This window comes from Emys orbicularis, chromosome 1 (genome assembly GCF_028017835.1).
Source record: "Emys orbicularis isolate rEmyOrb1 chromosome 1, rEmyOrb1.hap1, whole genome shotgun sequence".
Lineage (NCBI taxonomy): Eukaryota > Metazoa > Chordata > Testudines > Emydidae > Emys > Emys orbicularis.
In genome coordinates this window covers 331,311,315-331,337,035 of record NC_088683.1, presented here as the reverse complement: position 1 = coordinate 331,337,035, position 25,721 = coordinate 331,311,315, and the positions used below count along the sequence as shown (strand labels likewise).

The 25,721-nt window shown below is 43.1% G+C and overlaps 1 protein-coding gene across 2 annotated transcripts in view; it reads right to left on the bottom strand.

Moving 5' to 3' along the window:
- Positions 1 to 25,721, bottom strand: part of RDX (radixin) — a 125,389-nt gene that overhangs the window by 42,069 nt on the left and 57,599 nt on the right. For both annotated transcript variants that reach the window (XM_065405032.1, XM_065405041.1), the window contains exons 3-4: positions 7,515 to 7,598; positions 921 to 1,016 (exon numbers count right to left, since the gene is read on the bottom strand). In XM_065405032.1, the coding sequence (XP_065261104.1) occupies positions 921 to 1,016; positions 7,515 to 7,598 (180 nt within the window). The remainder of the gene's footprint in view (positions 1 to 920; positions 1,017 to 7,514; positions 7,599 to 25,721) is intronic.

Below are 25,721 nucleotides of genomic sequence, written 5' to 3'. Positions count from 1 at the left end.
GACTTTGACCCTAACTCTTGTTTATTCAACCTGACTCTAGTGATTCTTCCAACCCCTGCTCACTGACCACCACACGTCAGGGACTACCCAGCCCAGCCAGACCTCCTACACCCCAGTCCCTTACACGTGAATCTCCCACATCCCAAGTGAGTGTAAGTCCTTGGCCTGCATCTAACCACCAGGTTACTGGTTATTCTGGGGTGGATATCTGTCTCCGCCCCCCCAAAAAAAATAAAGAAAAGAAAAGAAACTGGAAAGGTCTATTTCATTCTGATGTGAACTAGGAAAATTTTTGAAATCTCAAAAGTTTTCATGAGATGAGCAAATCATTTCCCTCAGCTCTACGTCTGAGGATTGCTCCTAAAAAACAGAATCACTACACCATGCAGGGCTGGCAGTTTCTCTAACATATGAAATGAAAGGCATTCTAGGCTAAAATTAAAACCAAAAGGAGTTTGCCTCTGTTTGAAATAGCACCTTCTGATGGCACCTATTTTTGAAAATCCTGGCCTAGGTAGCAATATAAAGGGGAAATTCCATAGCCATATTCATACTGCATTGCTTTTTAAAAACTATTCCTAACTTTTCTTCCCCAAAAATAAATTCTGCTGCATGAAAGGGACAGAGGGAGAAAGTTCATTTTGTGATCAAGAATAATGAAATATGATAGTTTTTCTAATGTACGGATCACCACAGTAACTGAAGTACAGGAAAACACATCTCCATCTGAGTCAAATAAAATGCCTATACAATTGTGCAGTAAGATTCCACTTGTTTATAAACAGTTGAGCTGAACTAACCTTTAAAGAAATCTGTCCATTAATTAGATTACAATTTGTAATATAATATATACAAGTAGCAAGTCTGCATATAAACTATTTCAAATTGAAAGTTCATCCGAACAATCAAGAATATTTTACCTTTTTATTCAGCTTCAACCAAGTTGAATAGCCTTTGCTGTCCACATACTGCAGCCCAAAAAACCAGACTTCACGTAGACCAACTGTTTTCACCACCTAAAAGTAAACGAGTCATTAAATCAAACTCTGAAGGGCACCTAGATTTTGGTGTAATGGTTCAAACACAAGTTCAGACTCAGATACAATATACAGCAAGGTTTTGTGAGCAACCAACTTAAGCAAATAAAGCCATACAAGATTTGTATACAAGAGAGACAGAGCAAGGAGGAATAGCTTACTCTTAATTATAGTAATGTCTTCCTCCATACACAACCAGTCAGCATGAAGTGATATGTCTCCACCCACCAGGAAAGCAGGTGTTTGAGGAGAAAAAAAGAATTGCTCAAGTTAAGAACATGTAGGCCAAATAACTCCTTTCTTTTAGTGCAAGACAATCCAAACAACAAGAGGAGAAGACAATGGGATTAGGATGGGGAGGAAAGATGACATGATTATTGGTAAGTAATTCATTGTTTAATGTCTCCTCTTCCTGCATCCTATAACCAATGGATATGGCTAGCAGTACTAGTATTGGAGGAGAGCGCTCAAAGTGATGTCAATGGCATTGTCTTATTGGCCACTTCCCAGATCTCTGCTGATGCCCTAGCCAAAAATGCAAGAAGTAGAATGTCTTAATTTTAACTAAACCAGAGGACTAATACCAGCCTTTTAGAAGCTACACAATGGAATCATCCATTTATCTAGAGACAAATACAATTGATTGTTTTCTGAAAATTTTAGATGTCAGAACCTTTGCTTGGAGGGTAGCGATAGGGTCCAGAGTGACCTAGACAAATTGGAGGATTGGGCCAAAAGACATCTGATGAGGTTCAACAAGGAAAAGTGCAGAGTCCTGCACTTAGGATGGAAGAATCCCATGCACTGCTACAGGCTGGGGACCGACTGGCTAAATGGGAAATAGTTTAGAACAAACTTACTATGGGACAGCTTTTCAAATCAGTGCAACAGGGGAATCACAATCAATTTCCTATAAGCTAATTTAAAGGCTGGGCCACACAGATATAAGGACTTGTAAGGACAACAGTAATCTCCAGCATTCTTGATTAGGTGGTTTACTGAAATGCAGACAGTAAAGATTCAAGTTTTGGCAGTGGTAAAGTGAAACCTATTTTACCAAGATATGAGATATTATGCATTTTGCACTCATGTCACAATTCCCCGATCATATCTCATTACTGAAGATCCACAAATTCAAGATACATGCTAGTTGCAGATCCTTGCACGCTCTATTGGGCTGTCATATATTTATGCTGCTAGAAGTCTGAACTTTTCCCTCTCTAGGCAAAGAAAAGATCCAGTCTCACTTGTAGCTGTGACAAATCCCAGCCAGAGCTCTGAAGCTTGAAAAACAAACTAGTGATGTTGGACATTCGCCCTATAAAGTCTTCTGCTCTGTTCTATCTGGTTTCTCATGTACTAGGGAGAGGAGTAAAATGTTTAACAAACTCTCCTTCCTCAACATCTGGAGATATTTTTGACCCTACTGCCAAAGGATCAAATCAGTAAGTTCAAATAAAAAAATACCCAAATGGGACTCTGGTAGCAGCCAATCTATTGAGGAGCTTATGTTTTAAGGAAGTGTTCAGATCCATCTGAGATATATAGAATTACATATACACAAAAAGCCCACATTCAAAGAATGTTGTTTAAGTTGCAAAATAAAACACTCGAAAGTTAGATAATTCCATAATTAAGGATGCCTGTGCAACCTTACTTCTGCTCCCCTGTGCATATGCACTATGATAAGTCTAATTATCACCATACCATTTTTTTCTATCTGACCCTGGTGAGCGCACAGGATGGCCAGTGCTCAGGGAACAGAATCAGAGTTCTGTAGTAATCAAAGCTGGTGTCTGTTGGACCCTTGCCTCATTTGCTCTAGAAGCTGGGAGGCATGTAAAGAATGAGGCAGGGTATGCAAGAAGAAAAAAGCATGGTCTTGTAAGGGTTGAATGCCACATGCGATAACTCAGTTCTATCCCTTCCTCTGCTATAGATTTCCAATATGCTGCTGAGCAAGTAACTTAAACTAAAGTTTTGGTAGATGGCCCCTACTTGTGTGTTCTTCACTTTCTGGGTGCCAAACCTGAACCCCTTTTATCCTGATTGTAAGAAGTGCTGATAAGCACTCACAACTGCAGCTGAAGTCAATGGAAATTGTAGATACTCAGCACCTGTGCTAGTAAGGCACTGTGATCTGGAGGAATGAGTAGAGTTGGGATTCAGGAAGTCGAGTTCTAATCCTGGCTCTGCCACTGATTCAACAGTGTGGCCTCAGGCAAGTTGCTCAGTTTTCCCCATCTGTAAAATGAGGTTAATGGTACTTCTATCAGTAGATTACCTATGCATGAGTAACCCCATTTTCCAGACCACACAGCCAAGAATAAAGGTTTGGCAGGCTTTTTCTGAGAGGCAGTATGGCTAAGTGGATGGGCTACAGGTCTGCCATGTTTGAGATCTGCATTTTAGTCCCAGCTAGTGTAATCTCTCAGTTGGTTATCAGACATGGTTAATAATAAGCATTATGCATAATACAGACTTATTAACATCAGTCAGCAGAAGATTCAAGTCTAGAACTCATGCTGTCCTGATTTCCAGGTATTTGTACTCACCTCTACCCCAGGGGTTGCTGTCCTGCTCCAGGAAGTCAGGGGCTCCTGCCATATGTGGTGCCCCCAATGGGATGGATGGATTGTTGGGGCTGTGCTGAGAGATCGGCTCCTACCCTAGATGATGGCTTCACAAGAGTGATGGGTAGCTGGGTCCATGCACTGAGTCTGGGGAAACCTGGCCCAGTTCTCACCCATTCCCCACCACCAGGACAGCTGCTCTGGCAGCAGCCAGGCTGAGTCTCTGTTCCCAGGGGTTCCAAGTGCAGTGCATTCTGTCACTGCTGTGGGGGCCTAGTCTGAGAATGTTCAGGGTTTTATCCACCTGAATCTGAATCCAGATGTCGCTAAGGGCACAAACAAGGCTCTGCCATCCCTGTCTATTCTGGGACACTCTTTGCATGTCCTCTATTTTGTTAAGTACCATAAGTTTTCCCTCACTGACTAGTATTCAACCAAGGGATTATTTCAGTCGGCCCCTTTGATGTGTTCTTCCAACTACCCAAAGCTTTATACATTTTGTTAAAATTAAGCAATAACAACACCTGCCATAGCAAAGAAATGGTGATTTTCATCAGTAATTACTCAGCCAAATCTCAATGGAATTTCATGGGATGAAGCCAGAGGCACCTCCCTGGCCCCATGGCTTTACCTTGCCGAAGAACAAAGCCCTGCTATAAAAATTGGATGCTAGACCTTCTCAAAAAGTAGAAAGTGTCACAAGAATCTTTTAATAATGAGAAGCATTTAGCAATTTAAGGCCTGGTCTACACTGGGGGGGGAATCGATATAAGTTACGCAACTTCAGCTACATGAATAACGTAGCTGAAGTTGACGTACTTCGATCTACTTACCGTGGTGTCTTCACTGCAGTAAGTCGATGGCTGACACTATCCCGATGACTCCGCCTGCGCCTCTCGCCCTGGTGGAGTACCGGAGTCAACGGAAGAGCGCTTGGTGGTCGATTTATCACGTCTAGACTAGATGCAATAAATTGACCCCCAATGGATTGATCGTTTCCTGTTGATCCAGGGGTAATGTAGACAAGCCCTAAGTACAGAGATCGATGCTAGATCCCCCTATAACATAGGGCTTTTACAATTATTACTGTGGTTTCAGCTAATTTTTATTTCAGGTTGTAGGGACACTATTACATATTTTGACTTTTATAATGCATGTTTTAAAAGTGTTTTTAAAAAGCTGCTCAGAGCTATGGATTGATACCTCAACAAATCAATACACAGTAAAGTTTCAGAACAAGAATTCTCTATTAAGCAATCAAATAAATAGATTTCATTGGGTCTTCCCTGGTAAACCTAGTAGAGGACTTCTGAGATATTTGCCAAGGAGGATGAGGCTATAACTTGAGGAGATGGGGTGAGTAAAACCCCATTTTTTTTCCTGAATTGGGACTACACTATTCTGTCCAGGAGCTTCAGCGGTAAATTCTGAGAACTTGACAAAAATCAGTTTGTGGATAACAAATATACTTCATGATGTTCTTCGTCTCCTATGAAAGAAGAAGTAGGGAAAAGGCAGGTTAGTTAAGGCCCACAAAATTAGCCTTTCACCTCCACTCTGGCCTCCAAATGGATGAGGAGACAGAAAAACTTTGTGATGATGGAGAGATGCCTGCTAAAACAGAATCTCCAAGTGGCCTACACCATCATGTTGGTGGGATAAGGGAGGACTTCATTGAGCTTCATGACAGCAGGGAAGAAGGAGAAAGCCATAGATGCTGAGTTCTTAGACTTCCCATTTACCAGCAGATAGGGAGAGCGAAGGGAAATGCCCTAGTCTGGAAACAAAGAGCAGCTCGGAGAAAGGATCATACTAAAGTGGGAAACACAGCCTTCCACATTAAATCTTCCCACCACTGACTAAGAAAGGGGTTTGCTGACATCCAAACACCCTCAGGATCATGGGACAAGAGATAATGCTGTGACAAGGTAACTTGCTTTGAGCAATAACTACAAAGGACAGAAGTTTACTGCAATGTACACCACATGGAGCGAACCATGATGACTAATCAAGCTACTCTTAGGCCTGGTCTACACTAACCCCCCCAATTCGAACTAAGGTACGCAACTTCAGCTACGTGAATAACGTTATTCACGTAGCTGAAGTCGACGTACCTTAGTTCGAACTTACCGCGGTCCGGACGCGGCAGGCAGGCTCCCCCGTCGACTCCGTGTACTCCTCGCGCCGAGCAGGATTAGCGGAGTCGACGGCGAGCACTTCTGGGTTCGATTTATCACGTCCAGACAAGAGGCGATAAATTGAACCCAGAAGTTTGATTGCCTGCCGCCGAACCAGCGCGTAAGTATAGACAAGCCCTTAGTTTAGAATGTGTCACTTCATTTTGTTGGCAGTAATAACCACAGAGAAATATTACACCTTTTCTCTGAAAACTTTATATTTGTTTCACACCACAATTCAGCGATTTGATTTGGGTCTATGAAGCCATGTGTGGGTTTAGGATATGTCTGAATGATTTCTCCCCTCACATACAGGCATGGCACATGAACCAAGGGACTCAAGCTAACAATTTCTCAATTTAAACAGCTACAGGCTAAACTTAAGAACTGCTGAGGCCGCCTGAAAGCCATGAAAAGGAACTGAGGCAGCTCGATGGAAAGAATCTAGTAGGTGTTGAGAGAATTTGCATCTATATCTTTTATCCCTTGTTCAGAGAAGCTACAGAATGGGTGAAACTGATCATCTGGGCACAAGACTTTATGCAGCAGCAGATCACCTCCACCCAATACCGCATGTCAAGAGGTAGCAGAGGTTGGCAGAAGAGAAGTCGCAGCTGCCTTTGCATATCCAGAAGATGGCACAATTTTTACTTGTCGAGTTCTTGTCGGCAACTCACCGATACAACTTGGGGAGGAGGCCAGATGGCTGCCCTGTCCCCAAAACTTTTCTGCCTTGCAACAATTGTGAACTATTTTTAGTTTTAAATCACTTTTTAATTCCATTTTTCTTTCTTCTAGAAGTCGTTTTTTCCCTGATTCTCTATTCATGAACTGGAAGAAAAAGAGAGCATGAAGGCTGAAGTATTACTCCACAAATTCCAGTACAAGTAGGCAAAAACATAAATAAAGAAAAAGACACTAGATTAGGAGGGAAAGGAAGGTGCTTGCTTATACATCTACCATAAATAACAGTCTTTAACCTACTTGCTGCTTCGTGGATGAAGACATACCACTTTTTGAGCTGACTTGGTTGTCGGAAGAGGGAAAAGAAAAGAAAGCATGCAATCACTTATTTAAAAGTGGCTAATGAGATTCCATTCCTCAAAAGAATCTTGTCATACTGCTGCTTCCTTACTTGGACAGAAAGGAAGGTAGTCTAGTTATTTTTTTAATGTTACATTTTCTGCCTTAGATTTATTATTAAAGGGTATTTAAAGTTACATAAACATACAATGAATACACTTAGTAATTCCTGTGTTCTTTGAGTATGTGATTGAGAATATCTATAAAACATAGTACACCTCTACCTCGATATAACACTGTCCTCGGGAGCCAAAAAAATCTTACCGCGTTATAGGTGAAACTGCGTTATATTGAACTTGCTTTGATCCACCGGAGTGTGTAGCCCCGCCTCCCCGGAGCACTGCTTTACCGTGTTATATCTGAATTCGTGTTATATCGGGTCGCGTTGTAGCGAGGTAGCGGTGTATTAATTTCAAGATGGTTTGACAACTGAAGCCTGGCTGCTTATCCATTCTTGGAAAGTTGTCCTTGTGCTTAATACTTTGCTTCTGAATTGAGGAGAGGTGGCTCAAGCTGATTATTAGTATGGCTTAGATCAGTATAAGATATTAATTGGAAAGCATGAACAGAAATCTATAACAACACTATAATGTTTTGTAAGACTAGCATTTTATCCATGATTATTACATATAATAAAGGGTTACCTGGTCAAAGAGCTGTTTGCCAGTTGTATTGGGTTGGATGGCAAACTCCAACTCTGCATCCATTGTAGTAACTCTGACGTTGATCTATGGAAAAAAAAAATGAAATTCTTAGACAGTATGTGTTTTACAATGCTTTCATACACCTAATGGCGAGTTTATAAGAAAAAATGTTAGTATTTGGAGTCATTTACCATATAGCAAATATCACTTTGATCTTACTTATACACAAGACATAGCAGATATACAAATGGCCAAAAGTGAATCTATAGTATAAAAAGAGATTTACATTCATTCAGTGTTAAATATTGCACTAAATATAGTTTAAGTCAGGATTTGAAAATCAAAGGGTATAACAAAGTTTAAGAATTATTATGCAATTGCTCAGCTAAACTAATTAAAAATAGAATATGGAGCCAGTCAGCTACTGGTCACCATTTCAGTTTGTTCTGGATGTTAGCAGTCAAATGCTAGCACCATTTGATGGATGTTTGGTGGCCTACATTAGGTGAGTTGGCAGTCTGTATTCAATTCCTCTTGTACTGATGCACCCGCAGTTGGGACCTTTGATGAGCGAGGCCAAGGACTAAATGGGTACAGAGACAGTACTGCCTTCTCACTCCAAGAACTGGTCTTGCTCCTAGAATTAGCACAGCAGTGTGCAGAAGCTAGCACCACCACTATTCATGTTATACTTGTCTGGAGAATAAAGAGACCATCACCACTCATTTATTTATCTAACATTTTCTAGACACACTTACATGCACTATGAAAAGGAAATGAAAAAAAAATCCTTTATTTCTTCTAGTATCATTAAAAACTATATCTAAAAGGAGTAGCAGTTCTGAATTACAGGTGTTAAATGATGTAACTTGTGACAAATAAGACCAAGTATGGGTTTGGAAAAATAGTGGATTTTAAAAGAAATAAAATTAAAACCTGAAAAAGTTTAAACAGTTTGAGAGATCAACTATATTTTGCTATAAATAGCAGACGAAGCAGAATTATTTCTGCAAAACTTTGTATTTCTGATTTTGTGTTTTATCATACTTAAGGCATAAAAGTTTCCCTCTCCCTCACAACATTTACAATTTTTTTTGATGAGCTCCTGGAATATAAATCCTACCACTCCACTAATTCCTATATAAACCCACTTCCATGACACATTACTGTAGTTTTGCCACTAGATGGAGTACTTTCAGAAGGAAGAACAGGAGTACTTGTGGCACCTTAGGCCTTGTCTACACTACGAGAGTACTTCGATTTTAGTTAATTCGACTATGTGGAATCGATATTACTAAGTCGAACGTGTGTGTCCACACTAAGGACAGTAATTCGACTTTGTGAGTCCACACTAACGGGGCAAGCGTCGACATTGGAAGCGGTGCACTGTGGGAAGCTATCCCACAGTTCCCGCAGTCCCCCCTGCCCATTGGAATTCTGGGTCGAGCCCCAAATGCCTTCTGGGTAAAAAAATGTGTCGAGGGTGCTTTTGGGCGCCTGTCGTCATACGTCCGTCACTCACGCCCTCCCTCCCTGAAAGCGCCGGCGGGAAATCAGTTCGCGCGCTTTTCTGATTACTGACAGCGCGGACGCCACAGCAGTGCGAGCATGGATCCTGCTGCGACCATCGCTGCAGTTGTGGCAGTTCTCAACGCCTCGCAGCTTCTCCTCCACCTGTACCAGAGGCAGCTGCAGATCAATCATGAGAGGAGGCTACGGTACCACCGTGACGGCATGAAGTCGGACACTAGCTCCGACCTCTCTGAGAACATGAGACCCAGCGCCCAGGACATCTCGCTGTCACTGGGTCTTGTTGATACTGTTGAACGGCGATTCTGGGCCCGTGAAACAAGCACGGAATGGTGGGACCGCATAGTGCTGCAGGTCTGGGATGAATCCCAGTGGCTGCGCAACTTTCGCATGCGGAAGGGGACTTTCCTCGAACTGTGTGAGTTGCTGTCCCCTGCCCTGAAGCGAAAGGACACCCGGATGCGGGCAGCCCTGACTGTCCAGAAGCGAGTGGCCATAGCCCTCTGGAAGCTCGCAACGCCAGACAGCTACCGGTCCGTCGCTAACCAGTTTGGCGTGGGCAAGTCTACCGTGGGGGTTGCTGTTATGCAAGTAGCCAGGGCAATCGTCAAGCTACTGCTATCTAAGGTAGTGACCCTGGGAAACGTGGAGCTCATCAGAGATGGCTTTGCCGAGATGGGATTCCCAAACTGCGGTGGGGCTATAGATGGGACTCACATCCCTATCCTGGCACCGGACCACCAGGCCAGACAGTACATCAACCGGAAGGGCTACTTTTCCATGGTGCTGCAAGCACTGGTGGACCATCGGGGACGTTTTACCAATATCTACGTTGGATGGCCTGGCAAGGTTCATGACGCTAGGGTGTTCAGGAACTCTGGTCTGTGTAGACGGCTGCAGGAGGGTCTTTACTTCCCGGACCACAAAGTAACTGTTGGGGATGTGGAGATGCCTACAGTCATCCTCGGGGACCCTGCATACCCGCTAATGCCCTGGCTCATGAAGCCCTACACTGGCGCACTGGACTCAGGGAAAGAACTATTCAACTACCGGCTCAGCAAGTGCAGAATGGTGGTGGAGTGTGCTTTTGGCCGTCTCAAGGGGAGATGGAGAAGCCTACTCACTCGCTGTGATCTCAGCGAGACCAATATCCCGATTGTGATAGCTGCTTGCTGTGTGCTCCACAATTTGTGTGAGAGCAAGGGGGAGACCTATATGTCGGGGTGGGAGGTTGAGGCAAATAGCCTGGCTTCTGATTACGTCCAGCCAGACAGCAGGGCGATTAGAAGATCACAGCGGGACGCGCTGTGCATCAGGGAGGCTTTGAAAGCCAGGTTCCTGACTGAACAGGGTCTCCAGTGACTTTTTACTTTGTGGACACAGATGCTGAACCTGCCCCCGTTTCTTTACCCAGTTACTGTTGACTATCCTTCCAAGTTACATACCCCCTTCCCCACCTTCCCAACAAATAAAATCTGTTCTGTTCTGTTAATGAACAAGGTTCTCTGTTTTACTGTTTTCGTGGGAATGTTTTAAACCGGGGACGCAGACTGTGGCGGGGGGCGGGCTTAGTGTTTTGATGCAAATGATGCTTCTAAAGTCCGGGAATGACAGGCTCCGCAGTGCTGGATTGGTTGTTTCAACGCAGCCTGCCAGCAGTCCTGGGCGGGACTGCATGTATGTGTCGGCCAAGTGACTTTCTGGCAGGGGGCGGAGGGTAACAGATCCCCTGCTGCGTGGCTCTGTGATCCAGGATAAGGACCGCGGCATAGGATCTCTAACTGCCCTCCCCCGCCACAAAGTCACAGATCAACCCCCTCGCACCCCAGAACAAGAAAACCGCCTCCCAGACTGACCAGGGTAACTGGTGACTGTGCTGTGTATGTGTCCTGATGCTGGACCTGCCCCCGCCTCTGTAGCCTGCTACAGGTGACTGTCCTGTCCAAGTAACAAACCCCTTCCCCCCCTTCAGACAGAATCCCCTCCAAAAGACACTCTCGGAAACAGTACTTAACAGAAACAGATGTTTTATTATGAACCGCACATTAAAAGGGGGGGGAGGAAACTTGGACGTGGGCTATTGTGAGATGGGTAGGAAAGGACTTTTCAAACTTTGGAACGAGAGCCTTCCATTGCTGCAGCAGTGTGCAGGGGCCGACTGACAGTTTTAACGGCCCTTGCCGCCCCTCCTTCTTTGTACTTTTGGTGAGGGGGGTGTGGGACTTGGTGGCGGGGGAGGGCGGTTAGAGATAGACAGCAGCAGGGCTCTGTCCTCCTGCCTCCGGTCTTGCAGAACATCCACTAGGCGCCGGAGCGTCTCCGTTTGCTCCCTCATTAGTCCAAGCAGGGTTTGAGTAGCCTGCTGGTCCTCCTGGCGCCACCTCTCCTCCCGTTCCATGACTGCTCTGTGCATTTGTGACAAGTTCTCCCTCCACTGTGTCGTCTGGGCTGCCTGCTCTCGTGAGCACTCCATAAGTTCATAAAACATGTCTTCCCGCGTCTTTCTCTTCCTTCTTCTAATCTGCGCTAGCCTCTGGGAGTGTGATGCCAGGCTGGGTTGGGAGACAGTCGCAGATGTGTCTGTGGGAATGGGAAAAAGGGAGTAAATTCCTGAGACAGATAAATGAAGTTGCTAACAAAGAACATAGTCTTTCTCTGTGAACAACACCATGCACTGGACCTTTCACATGCGCACTCAGGACAAGGTCGAATTTTCGGCCCTCGCCTTATGTGTCTGGGGTCCTGCAGTTGCGATCGGAGAAGCGTTGCAGGACACCTCTACTTCTGCCGCAGGAAAACATGGTAAGCCGTAGACTTGTGGCAGCTTAAAAATGTAATAGTAGCACTGGGCTCCTTTCGCACTGAATGCAAGGCCACTCTCTGCTGGCAGCAATCAGGGAAGCATGAGCTCTGCCCCTGTCCCACCACCTCGCGGCTGTCCCCGGGAAAGATACCTGTATGCTGCCCCTCGGCCGCCTCCACCGCGTGGCTGTAAAGCAGTCCCAATACTAACATTCCCCTCCCTAATTTAAAGCAGGGCGTCATGTGTGACATTACACTCATGAGGATCTCGGAGACCGAGAGGGGAAGGATGCTGCGTGAGAGCATGCAGAGGCCTGGGCCGTATGCTGCCATGCTGTGCCGCGCACTGATCCCCGACTACCTGATGGACTCATGGCGTGGGAACGTCTGTTACCACGGGGGACCGAACAAGATCGCCCTGCCGTGGAACCTCATGCGCATGCTGGAGCGGTACCTCCAGGAGAGCTATGCCGAGCTATCCCAGGAGGACTGTCTGTCCATTCCCGGGCACATTGACCGCCTTTTCATTTAAGTTCAGCATAAGGGACTACAGAGTGGAGCGTCCTGTGGTGGACTAATCATGAATATCCGGACAGTACTTGATTTTCTATACATAGTTAGGAGTAAATAGTTCACTAAGCCAACTAAATCATGAACAACAAATTACTAATATAGTTAATATTCCTGTTTTGTTATAAATAAAAGTTTCTATGTTTAAATGAGTGACTGAAAAGCCCATTCTTAACAATATAAATATTCCAGTTATGTTAAAATGAAATGTTTAGATGTTTAAAGCACTCACTGCTTGATCCTTCCCCTGATTCGGTGTCCGGGGTACCGGCTGTGGACGGTTGGTAGGGGATCTCGGTAAGGGTGATGAAGAGCTCCTGGCTGTCGGGGAAATCAGCGGTGCAAGCGCTGTCGACTGCCTCGTCCTCCTCATCTCCTTCCTCATCTTCCCCGTCACCTAACATTTCCGAGGAGGAACCGGCCGTGGACAATATCCCATCCTCGGAGTCCACGGTCAGTGGTGGGGTAGTGGTGGCGGCCGCACCTAGGATGGAATGCAGTGCCTCGTAGAAACGTGATGTGTGGGGCTGGGATCCGGAGCGTCGGTTTGCCTCTTTGGTTTTTTGGTAGCCTTGTCTCAGCTCCTTGATTTTCACGCGGCACTGCGTTGCATCCCGGCTGTATCCTCTCTCTGCCATGGCTTTAGAGATCTTCTCGTAGATCTTTGCGTTCCTTCTTTTGGAGCGCAGCTCTGAAAGCACGGACTCATCGCCCCACACAGCGATGAGATCCAAGACTTCCCGATCAGTCCATGCTGGGGCCCTCTTTCTATTAGATTGCACGGCCAACTCTGCTGGAGAGCTCTGCATCGTTGCCAGTGCTGCTGAGCTCTCCACGCTGTCCAAACAGAAAATGAGATTCAAACTGGCCAGACAGGAAAAGGAATTCAAATTTTCCCGGGGCTTTTCCTGTGTGGCTGGTCAGAGCATCCGAGCTTGAAGTGCTGTCCAGAGCGTCAACAGAGTGGTGCACTGTGGGATAGCTCCCGGAGCTATTACCGTCGATTTCCATCCACACCTAGCCTAATTCGATATTGCAATTTCGAATTTAGCGCTACTCCTCTCGTTTTCGAGGAGTACAGAAGTCGAATTTAAAAGAGCTCTATATCGAACTAAGTAGCTTCCTGGTGTGGACGGGTGCAGGGTTAATTCGATGTAACGGCGCTAAATTCGATATAAGCTCCTAGTGTAGACCAGGCCTTAGAGACTAACAAATTTATTAGAGCATAAGCTTTCGTGGGCTACAACCCAGAAGAAGTGGGTTGTAGCCCACGAAAGCTTATGCTCTAATAAATTTGTTAGTCTCTAAGGTGCCACAAGTACTCCTGTTCTTTTTACGGATACAGACTAACACGGCTGCTACTCTGAAACCTTTCAAAAGGAAATAAGTCAAGTCTCGGTAACCTAATTTTTATATATATATATATATATCATTGTTTAATATCTGTACTGCAGAAGTACCCATAAGCCCCAACCAGGATAGGGATTCCATTGTGCTAGGTACTGTACGAAATCATACAAAGACATGTTCCCTACCCTGAGTAAAATTTAAGACAATATATGAACGGTGAGGATAGAGGAACAAAGAGCAGGTAAAACTATGCGTTAGCTGTCCCTCTTATCTCACCAGACACCATCATTAATTGGCTAAATTTCTTACACATACTAAAGTATAATTGGGTCTACAGGAAGAATTTGAATGAGATAGTCTTATGGAGCTCAGGAGTGTAGTTCTATGCATAAAGTATAGTATGGAAGAACACGCCTACACATTTGTTTTACAAACACTGACAGATGGGCAGCAGTCAAGGCATTGTTGGTAGACTGAAAGAGTCAAGGGGGTGGCTGAAATGCAGTAAGAGAAAGCTGGACAAGTAGTAAGGGGTAGGAATTGTGAAGAGACATGAAGCTGAAGACAAGTAGTTTGAGCTTGATTAAGGGAAAGTGCGGGAACCAATAAAGGGATTCCAAGGGGGCTGACATGGTTACAGTGATGAACAAGGGAAAGTTATCTTATGTGGGTGTCATGAAGGAGGTTACCATAATCAGGAGAGCAAATAATGGCCTGGATGAGAGCTTTGTTTGTCTGTACAGAAAAGAAAGAAGTGGACAAATCTTAAATGCAGGAAGAAAATGTGTACACAGCCTGGATGTGTGGGGCAAGAGAGAGGGAGGAAGCACAGGTGACTTCTAGGTTATAGGCTTCGGTGAAAAGAAAGATGGTGCTTTTTTGTCAATAGTGACAGATTAGAGGGAGTGAAGAGGATTTTGGAGAAAAGAGTTTTTATTGTAAACTCAAAACCAGTGGAGTGGCTTTTTGATTGGTTTAAAAAAAATTCCTTCTTCTGGAGGGAGATAAAAAGGGTTAAAAGTAAAGTGAACAATATATATATATATTTTTTTAAAAGGCTGCTGAACTATCAGCAGGACACATTCATTAATTTTAAGTTAAAATTTAAATCTTTCCTAAACTGCTTTATTTTTCAAATTAAATACTAAGAAATCTACCTAACAATTTAAGTTAATAGACCTTTTATCAGTTGGACTCAGAAGGCAAAAGGAATAAAGCTGGATCAGATTTTAGCAAATAACAAATACACTGACATTTAATATAAAATACCACTATTATTACCAAACAAAAAGTGTCACAAAAACATCATAAAATGCAGTAGGTTATACTATTAAGTGATTAGTTTTCTACAATGATTCTAGAAGCTCTCTGGAGTAATAGCACTAATCTGTATACAGAAATCCTCTGTTGTGACAACCATCTGACAAATCAAGAAGTCATTAGTTGACAGAGTGCATTATCTGCAAGATATAAACAATCAAAGGGACATTAAAATAAGGGGAAAATATACAAACTGAACATCTAACTTGGATCTTCTATTTGTACAAGAACAAGTTTTCTAATTCAGATAAAGTTTCTGATTGATAGAGGTCCAGATACAGGAGGTGTGTTGAAACAGTATCTGACAAGTACAACTGGGAGAGATACAAACACACACATTAGCAGTACCAGGTCAATTAGGGTAGGTCTACACTGCAATTAGACACCTGCAGCTGGCCTGTGGCAGCTGAGTTGGGCTCATGGGACTCGGGCTAAGGAGCTGTTTAACTGCGGTGTAGACGTTTGGGCTTGGGCTGGTGCCCAGGCTCTAGAATCCTGCGAGATGGGAGGGTCCCAGAACTCAGACTGCAGCCTGAGCCTGAACGTCTACACCACAATTCAACATCATCTTAGCCCGAGCCCCGTGAACCCGAGTCAGCTAGCATGGGCCAGCCACAGGTGTCTAACTGCAGTGTAGACATACATTTAGACACTTTACACTAACCAAAATAGTCTTCAGCTTTGTTATAGCAACAGTCAAAGAAAAACAGTCAGCCAACTACATTGAACATTTATGTGCTTGCCTCTGTTAACAGGACATTCATGTTGAGTGGGAAGACGTTCTCTTTCTTAAAATAATTTTTTTTTTTTTAATAAAAGGAGAGGACTAAGAAAAGGAGTTCATTGTTAAAATGTTTTCTATTTTAAGCCTGCTGGCAGCTGGGTGGCTTTGGATGCATTCCAAATAATTCTACTGCTTAAAAAAAAAAATTAACACAGCTTTTAAAGGTGTATACCTACATAATGCAATTCTTTAGGCTTGCAGAATCAAAGAATTGTAGGACTAGAAGGAACCTCGAGCGGTCATCTAGTCCAATCCCCTGCACTCATGGCAGAACTAAGTATTATCTAGACCATCCCTGACAGATGTTTGTCTAACCTGCTATTAAAAATATCCAATGATGGAGATTCCACAACCTCCCTAGGCAATTTATTCCAGTGCTTAATTACCCTGACAGTTAGGAAGCTTTTCTTAATGTCCAACCTAAACCACGCTTGCTGCAATTTAAGCCCATTGCTTCTTATCCTATCCTCCGAGGTTAAGAACAAGTTTTCTCCCTCCTCCCTGTAACAACTTTTTACGTACTTGAAAACTCTTATATCCCCCCTCAGTCCTCTCTTCTCCAGAACAACAAACTCTATTTTTTCAATTTTCGCTCATAGGTCTTGTTTTCTAGACCTTTAATAATTTTTGATGCTCTTCTGTTCTTTCTCCAATTTCTCCACATCTTTCCTGAAACGTGGCACCCAGAACTGGACACCGTACTCCAGTTGAGGCCTAATCAGCACAGAGTAGAGCCTGTCTTGCTTACAATACCCCTAATACAAAAAAAAGCAAACATCATTTTGGGATGTAACAGTGTTACAATGTTGATTCACATTTTGCTTGTGATCCACTATGGCCCCCAGATTCCTTTCTGCAGTACTCCTTCCTAGGCAGTCATTTCCTATTTTGTATGCGTGCAACTGATTGTCCTTCCTAAGTGGAGTACTTTGCATTTGTCCTTATTGAATTGTCCCTATTTACTTCAGACCATTTCTCCAATTTGTCCAGATCATTTTGAATTATAATCCTATCCACCAAAGCACTTGCAACCCATACTACTCTCTGGAAACGGTTTTCCAACCAGTTATGCACCAGTTATGCACCCTCCTTATAGTAGCTTCATCTAGGCTGTATTTCTCTTCTCTGTTTATGAGAAGGTCATGCAAGACAGTATCAAAAGCCTTACTAAAGTCAAGATATGCCACATCTACTGCTTCCCTCCTATCCACAAGGCTTGTCACCCTGTCAAAGAAAGCTATTAGGTTGGTTTGACACGATTTGTTCTTGACAAATCCATGCTGACTGTTACTTATCACCTTATTATCTTCTAGGTGTTTGCAAATTCATTATTTGCTCCATTATCTTTCTGGGTACTGAAGTTAAGGTGACTGGTCTGTAATTCCCTGGATTTTTCACACCCCTGAGAGATATTATACTGATGTAAATTCCTAGTGTAGACCAGTCCTAAGAGAGAAAAGGGGGTATTTACCAATTCTGGGACTTGATGGAGGCTAAGGTGGAGAGGCAGCCACTGGAGGAAATTAAGTTAAAAAAATAAATAAATCAGGGCTCTGACAAGGAGAGGTCCCTCAGTACTGTATCTTCTTTCTTACCCAGCACCTATCAGTTTTCTTTTTTATTTCTAAAGAATGCTTTTTGTCAATGTATTGCAACAATGAATGGACAAATAGATTTAGAACACCTGATAAATGTTAAACAATAATTACCCATCAACGATGAAACTTCTATGCACACTGAAGTATAAAAATCTTGCGTATATCTTAAAATAGCAATACAATTATTTGCAATACAATTATTTTCAAGTTGGTCATGGTTCTTTTGTCACTTATTTAGCCTTTAAAAAAATAACCTAACAGGCTTGGCTTACCAGTCTGCCCTAAATTGCAGTATCTCACCGCTCTGCTCATATAAACTAAGCACAGAATAACATTTTTTCCCCCTAAATGCAAATACAGTTATCTAGCATACATAATCAGGATTTACTTATAAGTACAGTTAGATTGCAAAAGCCAAAAAATACAGTAAGCGTGGGGGGGAATAGATAATGGACCTGCTGATATACAGTAAATGCCACTGGGCTCATCTCACCTGTTAATTTTAATATATCTAGAGAAAGCAGTAAACATAAGGCTTTCTACATGTACAGCGCTGCAGCGGCGCAGCTGCAGCGACGCACCTGTGCCACTTCAGCACTTAGTGAAGACACCACGGTCTACGCCAAATAGGAGAACTTCTCCCGTTGGTGCAGATACTCCATCTTGCCAAGAGGCGGTAGCTATGTCAACATAAGACATAGTGCTATCTATACTGGGGGTTAGGTTGGTATAACTACGTCGCTCAGTGGTGCGGATTTTCCCTTGAGTGACGTCGTAATAGCGACACATGTTCCATGCATAGACCAAACCCCACTGTGTACCACACCTAATTTTGAAACATGTTTTTGACCATTTTCTATTTGCCTTCTCTGAAAAAAAAAAAAAAACATGAAAAAATGAAATGATCTTTTGAACAGCTTTACTTTGCATTTATTAGTATCTTCGTTTAATAATGTCTTTCTTCATGCACTTGTTTGTTTTGGAAGCCATGTACATTAGTCTGAAAACCGGACTGACTATATTCAACTGGAAAAGAAGATGGAGAGATTTGGGGGGAGGGATGAGACATAAGAAATGAGGGCACACAGGTGGGGGACAGTATATTCTCATCTCCATTTACATCTGAAATTCCAAACATGCATACTTTAAAATTTATTTTACTAAAGGCTCCAAGGACTCAAAGTTTGGCATATAATACTACAAAGCAAAATTAAATATTGAAGATGCAATGATTTCTGGAATCCAATAAATACACATTCAATATGAAGTCTGGAAGATCCCTACATAGTTTTACTAATATTAAGTTTAATAGCTCCAAGATTTTTCTTAAGGAAATCTCTGATACCAAAAGTATAACTAAGCTAAGCATTTTAAAATTCTTAAAAAAACAAAAACCCCTGTTTTATAATCCCTCACACTGCCAAAAGCCTGGAAGAATTAAGATAGCTACAACAAGATATAGACTTTGCCCACTTTCTCTGGCAAGGTGGTCTTATCCCAATTTTTAGAGAATATTTTGTTTCTAGTTTCTTTATAAGAACTTTTCCTAAACACCAGTACTTCATTTCCCCAGGCACTACCACAGGAGACTTTATAGTCTTGCATTCTGATAATTACCTTTTGCTTACCAAAATCAAAACTAGTAATAAGATTTTATTTTTAAAATTTGCCACCTAAAGTAACTGAAGTTGGTGAAGGAATTGTGTGTGTGTGTGTGTGTGTGTAGCAAATGACATTTGGTACAGAAGCTGACTAGTAAAAGAGGCGGATGACAGGGGGTGTGAAGAGGTCTGCTGTAGTTTACAAAAGGGTGACTTGAAAGATCTACTGAAATCAAAATTAAGGCAAGGAGGGCTGGTAAAGATGCCCAGAGCAGTGAAGTGCAAGATTTTAATTTTTTTAAATAGAACCTACTTTATTTATACATTGGCAACTGTCAGAAGACAGGATACTGGGCAAGTTGGACCTGTGGTCTGATCCAGTATGGCTGTTCTTATGTTAAGTCCGGGTGTCACAGGCTCGAGCTGCATCCATACTGTATTTTAATAACATAAGGACATACTGGGTCAGACCAAAGGTCCATCCAGCCCAGTATCCTGTCTTCTGACAGTGGCCAATGCCAGGTGCATCAGAGGGAATGAGCAGAACAGGTAATCAAGTATCCATTCCCTGTCGCCCATTTCCAGCTTCTGGCAAAAAAAGGCTAGAGAAACCATCCCTGCCCATCCTGGCTAATAGCTATTGATGGACTTATCCTCCATGAATTTATCTAGTTCTTTTTAGAACCTGGTTATAGTCTTGACCTTCGCAACATACTTTGGTAAAGAGTTCCACAGGCTGACTGTGCGTTGTGTGAAGAAATACTTCTTTTGTTTGTTTTAAACCTGCTGCTTATTAATTTCATTTGATGACCCCTAGTTCTTGGGTTATGAGAAGGTGTGAAAGTTACTAGTGACCCCCCTTAACAGCGAGCAGCCTTTATGTCAACCAGTGGCCATTAGGGGGAAGCAGACACCTCACTACACAGTAGCCTGAACTTTTGAACTGTCTTCTCTCTGCCTTGAGGCAGAGGGAACTAGTTCCAAGCCAGTTTTCACTGATCAGATAGCAAAAGCACGGGTCTGGCAACCACCAATCTAGTGTTAGTTAACACGACAAGGGCCTTTGTCTGAATGTGTATAAAGGACCTGTAAAATGTGTGTAAGACAGTTTTTGTACCAAGGTGCAAAGCTCTCCTTTCTTCTGCAGAATAAAGCAACTCTTTCTTATCCCTGTCTGGCTGTTATTGGCTCTCAGCTAGGTGGACCCGATATTTCGGTGACAAAGGCGTAAATAACACTTCCTTACTTACTTACTTTCTCCACACCAGTCATGATTTTATAGACCTCTATCTCCCCTCAGTTATCTGTTTTCCAAGATGAAAAGTCCCAGTCTTAGTAATCTCTCCTCATATGGAAGCTGATCCAGACCCCTAATCATTTTTGTTGACCTTTTCTGTATCTTTTCCAATTCTAATATATCATTTTTGTGACGGGGCAACCACATCTGCATGCAGTATTCAAGATGTGGGTATACCCTGGATTTATATACAGGCAATATGATATTTTGTGTCTTATTCTTTAGCCCTTTCTTAATGATTCCTAACATTGTTAGCTTTTTTGATTGCCGCTGCACATTGAGTGGATGTTTTCAGAGAACTATCCACAATGACTCCAAGATCTCTTTCTTGAATGGTAACAGCTAATTTAGAACCCATCATTTTATGTGGATAGTTGGGATTATGTTTTCAATGTGCAGTACTTTGCATCTATCAACACTGAATTTCATCTACCATTTTGTTGCGCAGTCGCCCGGTGTTGAGAGAGCCTTTTGTAACTCTTCGCAGTCTGCTTTGGACTTAACTATCTTGAGTAGTTTTGTATCATCTGCAAATTTTGCCACCTCACTGTTTACTCCTTTTTCCAGATCATTTATGAATATGTTGAACAGCACTGGTCCCAGTACAGACCCATGGGGTACACAGTCTTTCCACTCTGAAAACTGACCATTTATTCTACCCTGTGTTTCCTATTTTTAACCAGTTACCGATCCATGAGAGGACCTTCCTCTTATCCCATGACATCTTACTTTGCTTAAGAGCCTTTGGTGAGAGACCTTGTCAAAGGCTTTCTGAAAATCTAAGTACACTATATCCACTGGATCGCCCTTGTCCACGTTTGTTGACCCCCTCAAAGAATTCTAGTAGATTGATGAGGCATGATTTCCCTTTACAAAAACCATGTTCACTCTTTCCCAACAAATTATGTTCATCTATGTGTCTGACAATTCTGTTCTTTCCTATAGTTTCAACCAATTTGCCCTATACTGAAATCAGGCTTACTGGCCTGTAATTGTTGGCATCACCTCTGGAGCCCCTTTTAAAAACTGGCATCACATTAGCTATCCTCCAGTCATTTGGTAGAGAAGCTGATTTAAATGATAGGTTACAAACCATAGTTAGTAGTTCTGCAATTTCACATTTGAGTTCCTTCAGAACTCTTGGGTGAATACTATCTGGTCCTGGTGACTTATTACTGTTTAATTTACCCATTTGTTCCAAAATCTCCTCTAATGACACCTCAATCTGGAACAGTTCCTCAGATTTGTCACCTAAAAAGAATGGCTCGTGTTTGGAAATGTCCCTCACATCTTCAGCCATGAAGACCGATGCAAAGAATTAATTTAGTTTCTCTAAATTCATTTAGTGGGTCCTGAGAATCCACCAACAATCCCATGGGACAATGTCCTTTGTCCTTTCTATCCCAAGACCGGCCAATCAACTTTCAGGAAATGGAAGCAAACCCTCTGGGTCATGTATAGTTGTTCAGTGCTTAACCCTTCCATTTTGTTCTGACCACTGAATTGCAAGCAGAGTGAACCTTCTACTGTGTTTGTTATGGCCATTGACCCAAAGAACTGCTTTGCTAAGCATACTGCTAGCTGGCCATGGGAGCACAGGCAGATTTTGATCAGTCTCTGGTGCAAGGCGAGCAAACAGTTTGACTTCAGCAAGAGTTCCAGGAATGACCACGCATAGCAGCTAATAGCGAAGAAACTGGCAGCACTGAGGCTTCACTGGACCAGTGCTAAAAGCAAATTAAGCAGCTCACAACCAACTACTGGCAAGCCAGGGATAACAACTACACCTCTGGGAACTCATTATCATCCTGCCCTTTTTATGAGGGACCAAGTGTACTGCACTGAGCCACCAGCGCTTCATGACAGCCTGATCAGCTGGGATGATGACCTTCTCACCCTTTAATCCAGTATAGGACTGGAGAGAAGTCGGCAAATGCCAGATGAGGATGGTGAAGTGACTCTTGTATTCAAATCAGTTCCTGAGGAGACTTTTCCACTAGAGCAGCTGCATCACATTCTGGGTCTCTACTCAGGAGTTTTTTGCTGCCCCATAGAGGCATGAAGGTAAGTTTCTTGCTCCATGGTTTTTGTTAATAATACTGGGATGTGAGGGATTTCTGGTCTTTTACCCAGTGCAAAATGTATTGCAAGCCACAGGCAACAGCGTGTATCCACTAATGACAGATTGCACACCAGTGCTCTAGTGTAAATCCCCCTTCTCATCACCACTACCATATGGAATTCAAAATGAAGATCAGGAAGCACAAACAGGGAAACAAGCATTTAAAAATATTTTTTTTACTAGAAACATGCACATTCTTACAGAGATTAGTCAGGTAATTTGAAATAAGAACACTTGCCTTCCCTTTTAGTATGCCGTACCCTACAAATTGGGCACTCCACAATGTATCCAAATGCGAGCGACAAAGTTGGTTAAAGGGATGAAATGCAAGCCATATGAGCAAAGCTTGAAGGAACTGGGTTTAGTTTGGAAGAGGAGAGGAGATTAAGGGGGAGGGTGGAGATACGACAGCGGTCTTCAGATACTTGAAAAGCTGCCATAAAAAAAGATGGAGAAAAGTTGTTTTCTTTTGCCCCAGAGTGCAGGACAAGAAGCAATGGGTTCAAACTACAGCATAGCAGATTTAGATTAATCTCAGGAAAAACTTCCTAACTGTAAGAACAGTAGGATAGTGGAACAGACTGCCTCAGAAGGTCGTGAAAGCTTCTTCTCTGGAGGTTTTCATAAGGAGGCTGGATAGTCATTTGTTTTGGACAGTTTAGACACAACAAATCATGCATCTTGGCAGAAGGTTAGCCTAAATGACCCGTGCAGGCACTTTTAACACTATGATTCTGTAATTAGCTGCCTGGAAACAGAAAACTGCTTGAGCAACTGGATGACAAAATCAATTATCAAAGTACAGTCAGGAGGTTGTATTCTGTTCAGAAATGTACCAGGGGGCTTGGGGGGGGGGGGGGGGGAAGAGAGGGAGAATGGCTTTGTAGATGTTTCAGAGTTTGTATTATCATGTGCATTTGAATGTAGTCCCTGGGCAGATGCGTTCAGAGCAGTCTATATTGAGTGTCGTATGGAGCTGGTCATCCATGCGAACACTAACACAGCATTCTGTTGATTCCCCCATGAATTTTAACCCAATCCCAGGCATTGATAGCTGCAAACATAATAGGAACTCCAGATTGGTAATCACATTTCAGGGAAGGGCATATTTCCTAGGCCCTCTTCTGTAGGTCACCAGCCCACTTCACTCAGAGATGTGCTGCTCCACCACCATAAGTTTGAAAACCTCTGTGGCATACACAGCTGGCTTGCAAGCAAGCAGCTTGAAATAAAATTTCCCTTTGCCATTCTGGAACCTCTGGGATTGTAATGTCCTCAAGAAAGTACAATGTCTGAAAGTAGAGAAGGCTTCTGTAGTAAGCTCCCCCCATGCCTCTCAAGGAGTTCAGCTATTTAAAAAACTGTAAACTGTAACTTGCCATTGACTGTGCAGTATTTTCACTGTGATTAACTGAGCTGAGGCATTCCTCTCAGAATACACTGAAGCTCAGTTTTACAGAGTATCATTTTTTGGCCTTGAGATTCCACAAGGCACTTTTGCCTGTGGATGGCACTGAACCTATTGTGAGGCACTGAAACAATAATGTACTGTTTGATTTCTGCTTTTAGTACATTCGAGCTCTGCTGGTCCTTCAACCTTGGTAGAGTGGGCCCACTCCAGCAGGACCCTGGGATGCAGAATTGTCATGGACAGGTCCAAGCAGAAGTGTTTCCATGATGGTAGAAATACTGGACAGGGCCAACAAGCAGGTGTAGTACCAGAGGAAGAAAAAAGCAGGGCAAGTGGAAGGCAAGACACTGGCTGCAAAGCAAGAGGACAGAGTTTCAGCATTTGAGGACAGGCTTCCAGCACAGTTTCTAGAGCAGGAACATCAGCTCAGGGAGGAACCCAGAACCCCGGAGAAAGACCTGTTCAAGATTCTGATAATGCCTACAACCCCCAGAGTACTACAAGCTCCTGCTGAATCTGTCCTGAGTCCCCTCCATGGTTCCATATCCCGCAGATTAATTCTATGATTGGGCTGCCTGTGCAATTGGGACTTAGCAGCAGCTGGACATGGCAAATCTGTTTCCTGCAGTCCTCCAACCCCATGCTGATTTCCCTTCCCCTGCAAGCTTCCACTCCTGTGCAGACAAAGCTCCACCCCGTGAACAACTCCAATCCCTGGAAGCGGCAACAAATAGGAAGGAACACGAACAGGCAGCCAGGAGACACACAACAGTAAGGGGGTTTATTGTTTGAAATTGGTTGCCCTGTTTGCCTTGTTCATGCACTTTGTTAAAAGTTTTGGTGTTGGTTTATTACTATTGTTTTCATGTGCTAATAGCAACTGGCCTACCTGGCAATGACTTAATACTGTACTTTTCAAAAAAAAGGTTCAAAAATAAGGTTTTTATTTTGCTAAGAAATTTTATTGCCATCACTGCATCACGTTACATAATGTATGCTTCAAATAATTAAGGTAAACACATGATAAGAGACAACTGGGAAGATATATGCAAACACTATTTCTCAATACATTTCTCTACATCAATCACACAGATTATGAAGAGCACAGCAAACCACAATAATGACACTGATGAGACAGGCATCCAAATGGGTCTGTAAACAGCACCATAGACTCAGACTTTAAGGTCAGAAAGAAGAGACCATTGTGATAATCGAGTTTGACCTTCTGCGCACATCACAGGCCACATAACCTCACTGACTCACTCCTGTGATAGCCGGAGGTTATGGGTCTGAGTTACAAAAGTCCTCTAATCTTGATTTACAGACTTCAAGTTCATCCACCATTTACTCTAGTTTAAACCAGCATAGTGACCTGTGCCCCATGGTGCAGAAGAAGGAAAATACCCCAGGGTCTCTGCCAATCTGACCTGGGGGGAAACTCCTTTCTGATCCCAAATATGATGATCAGTTAGACACTAAGCGTGTCTACAAAACCCACCAGTCACACACCTGAGAAAGAATTTACTGTAGTAACTCAGAGACTTTCATAGAATCATAGAATGTCAGGGTTGGAAGGGACCTCAGGTGGTCATCTAGTCCAACCCCCTGCTCAAAGCAGGACCAATCCCCAGACAGATTTTTACCCCAGTTCCCTAAATGGCCCCCTCAAGGATTGAACTCACAACCCTGGGTTTAGCAGGCCAATGCTCAAACCACTGAGCTATCCCTCCCTCCCTTTCCCATCTAGTGTTCCATCTCTGGCTGTTGTGAATATTTACTACTAGCAGTTGCAGATGGGCCATATGCCATTGTAGGCAATCTC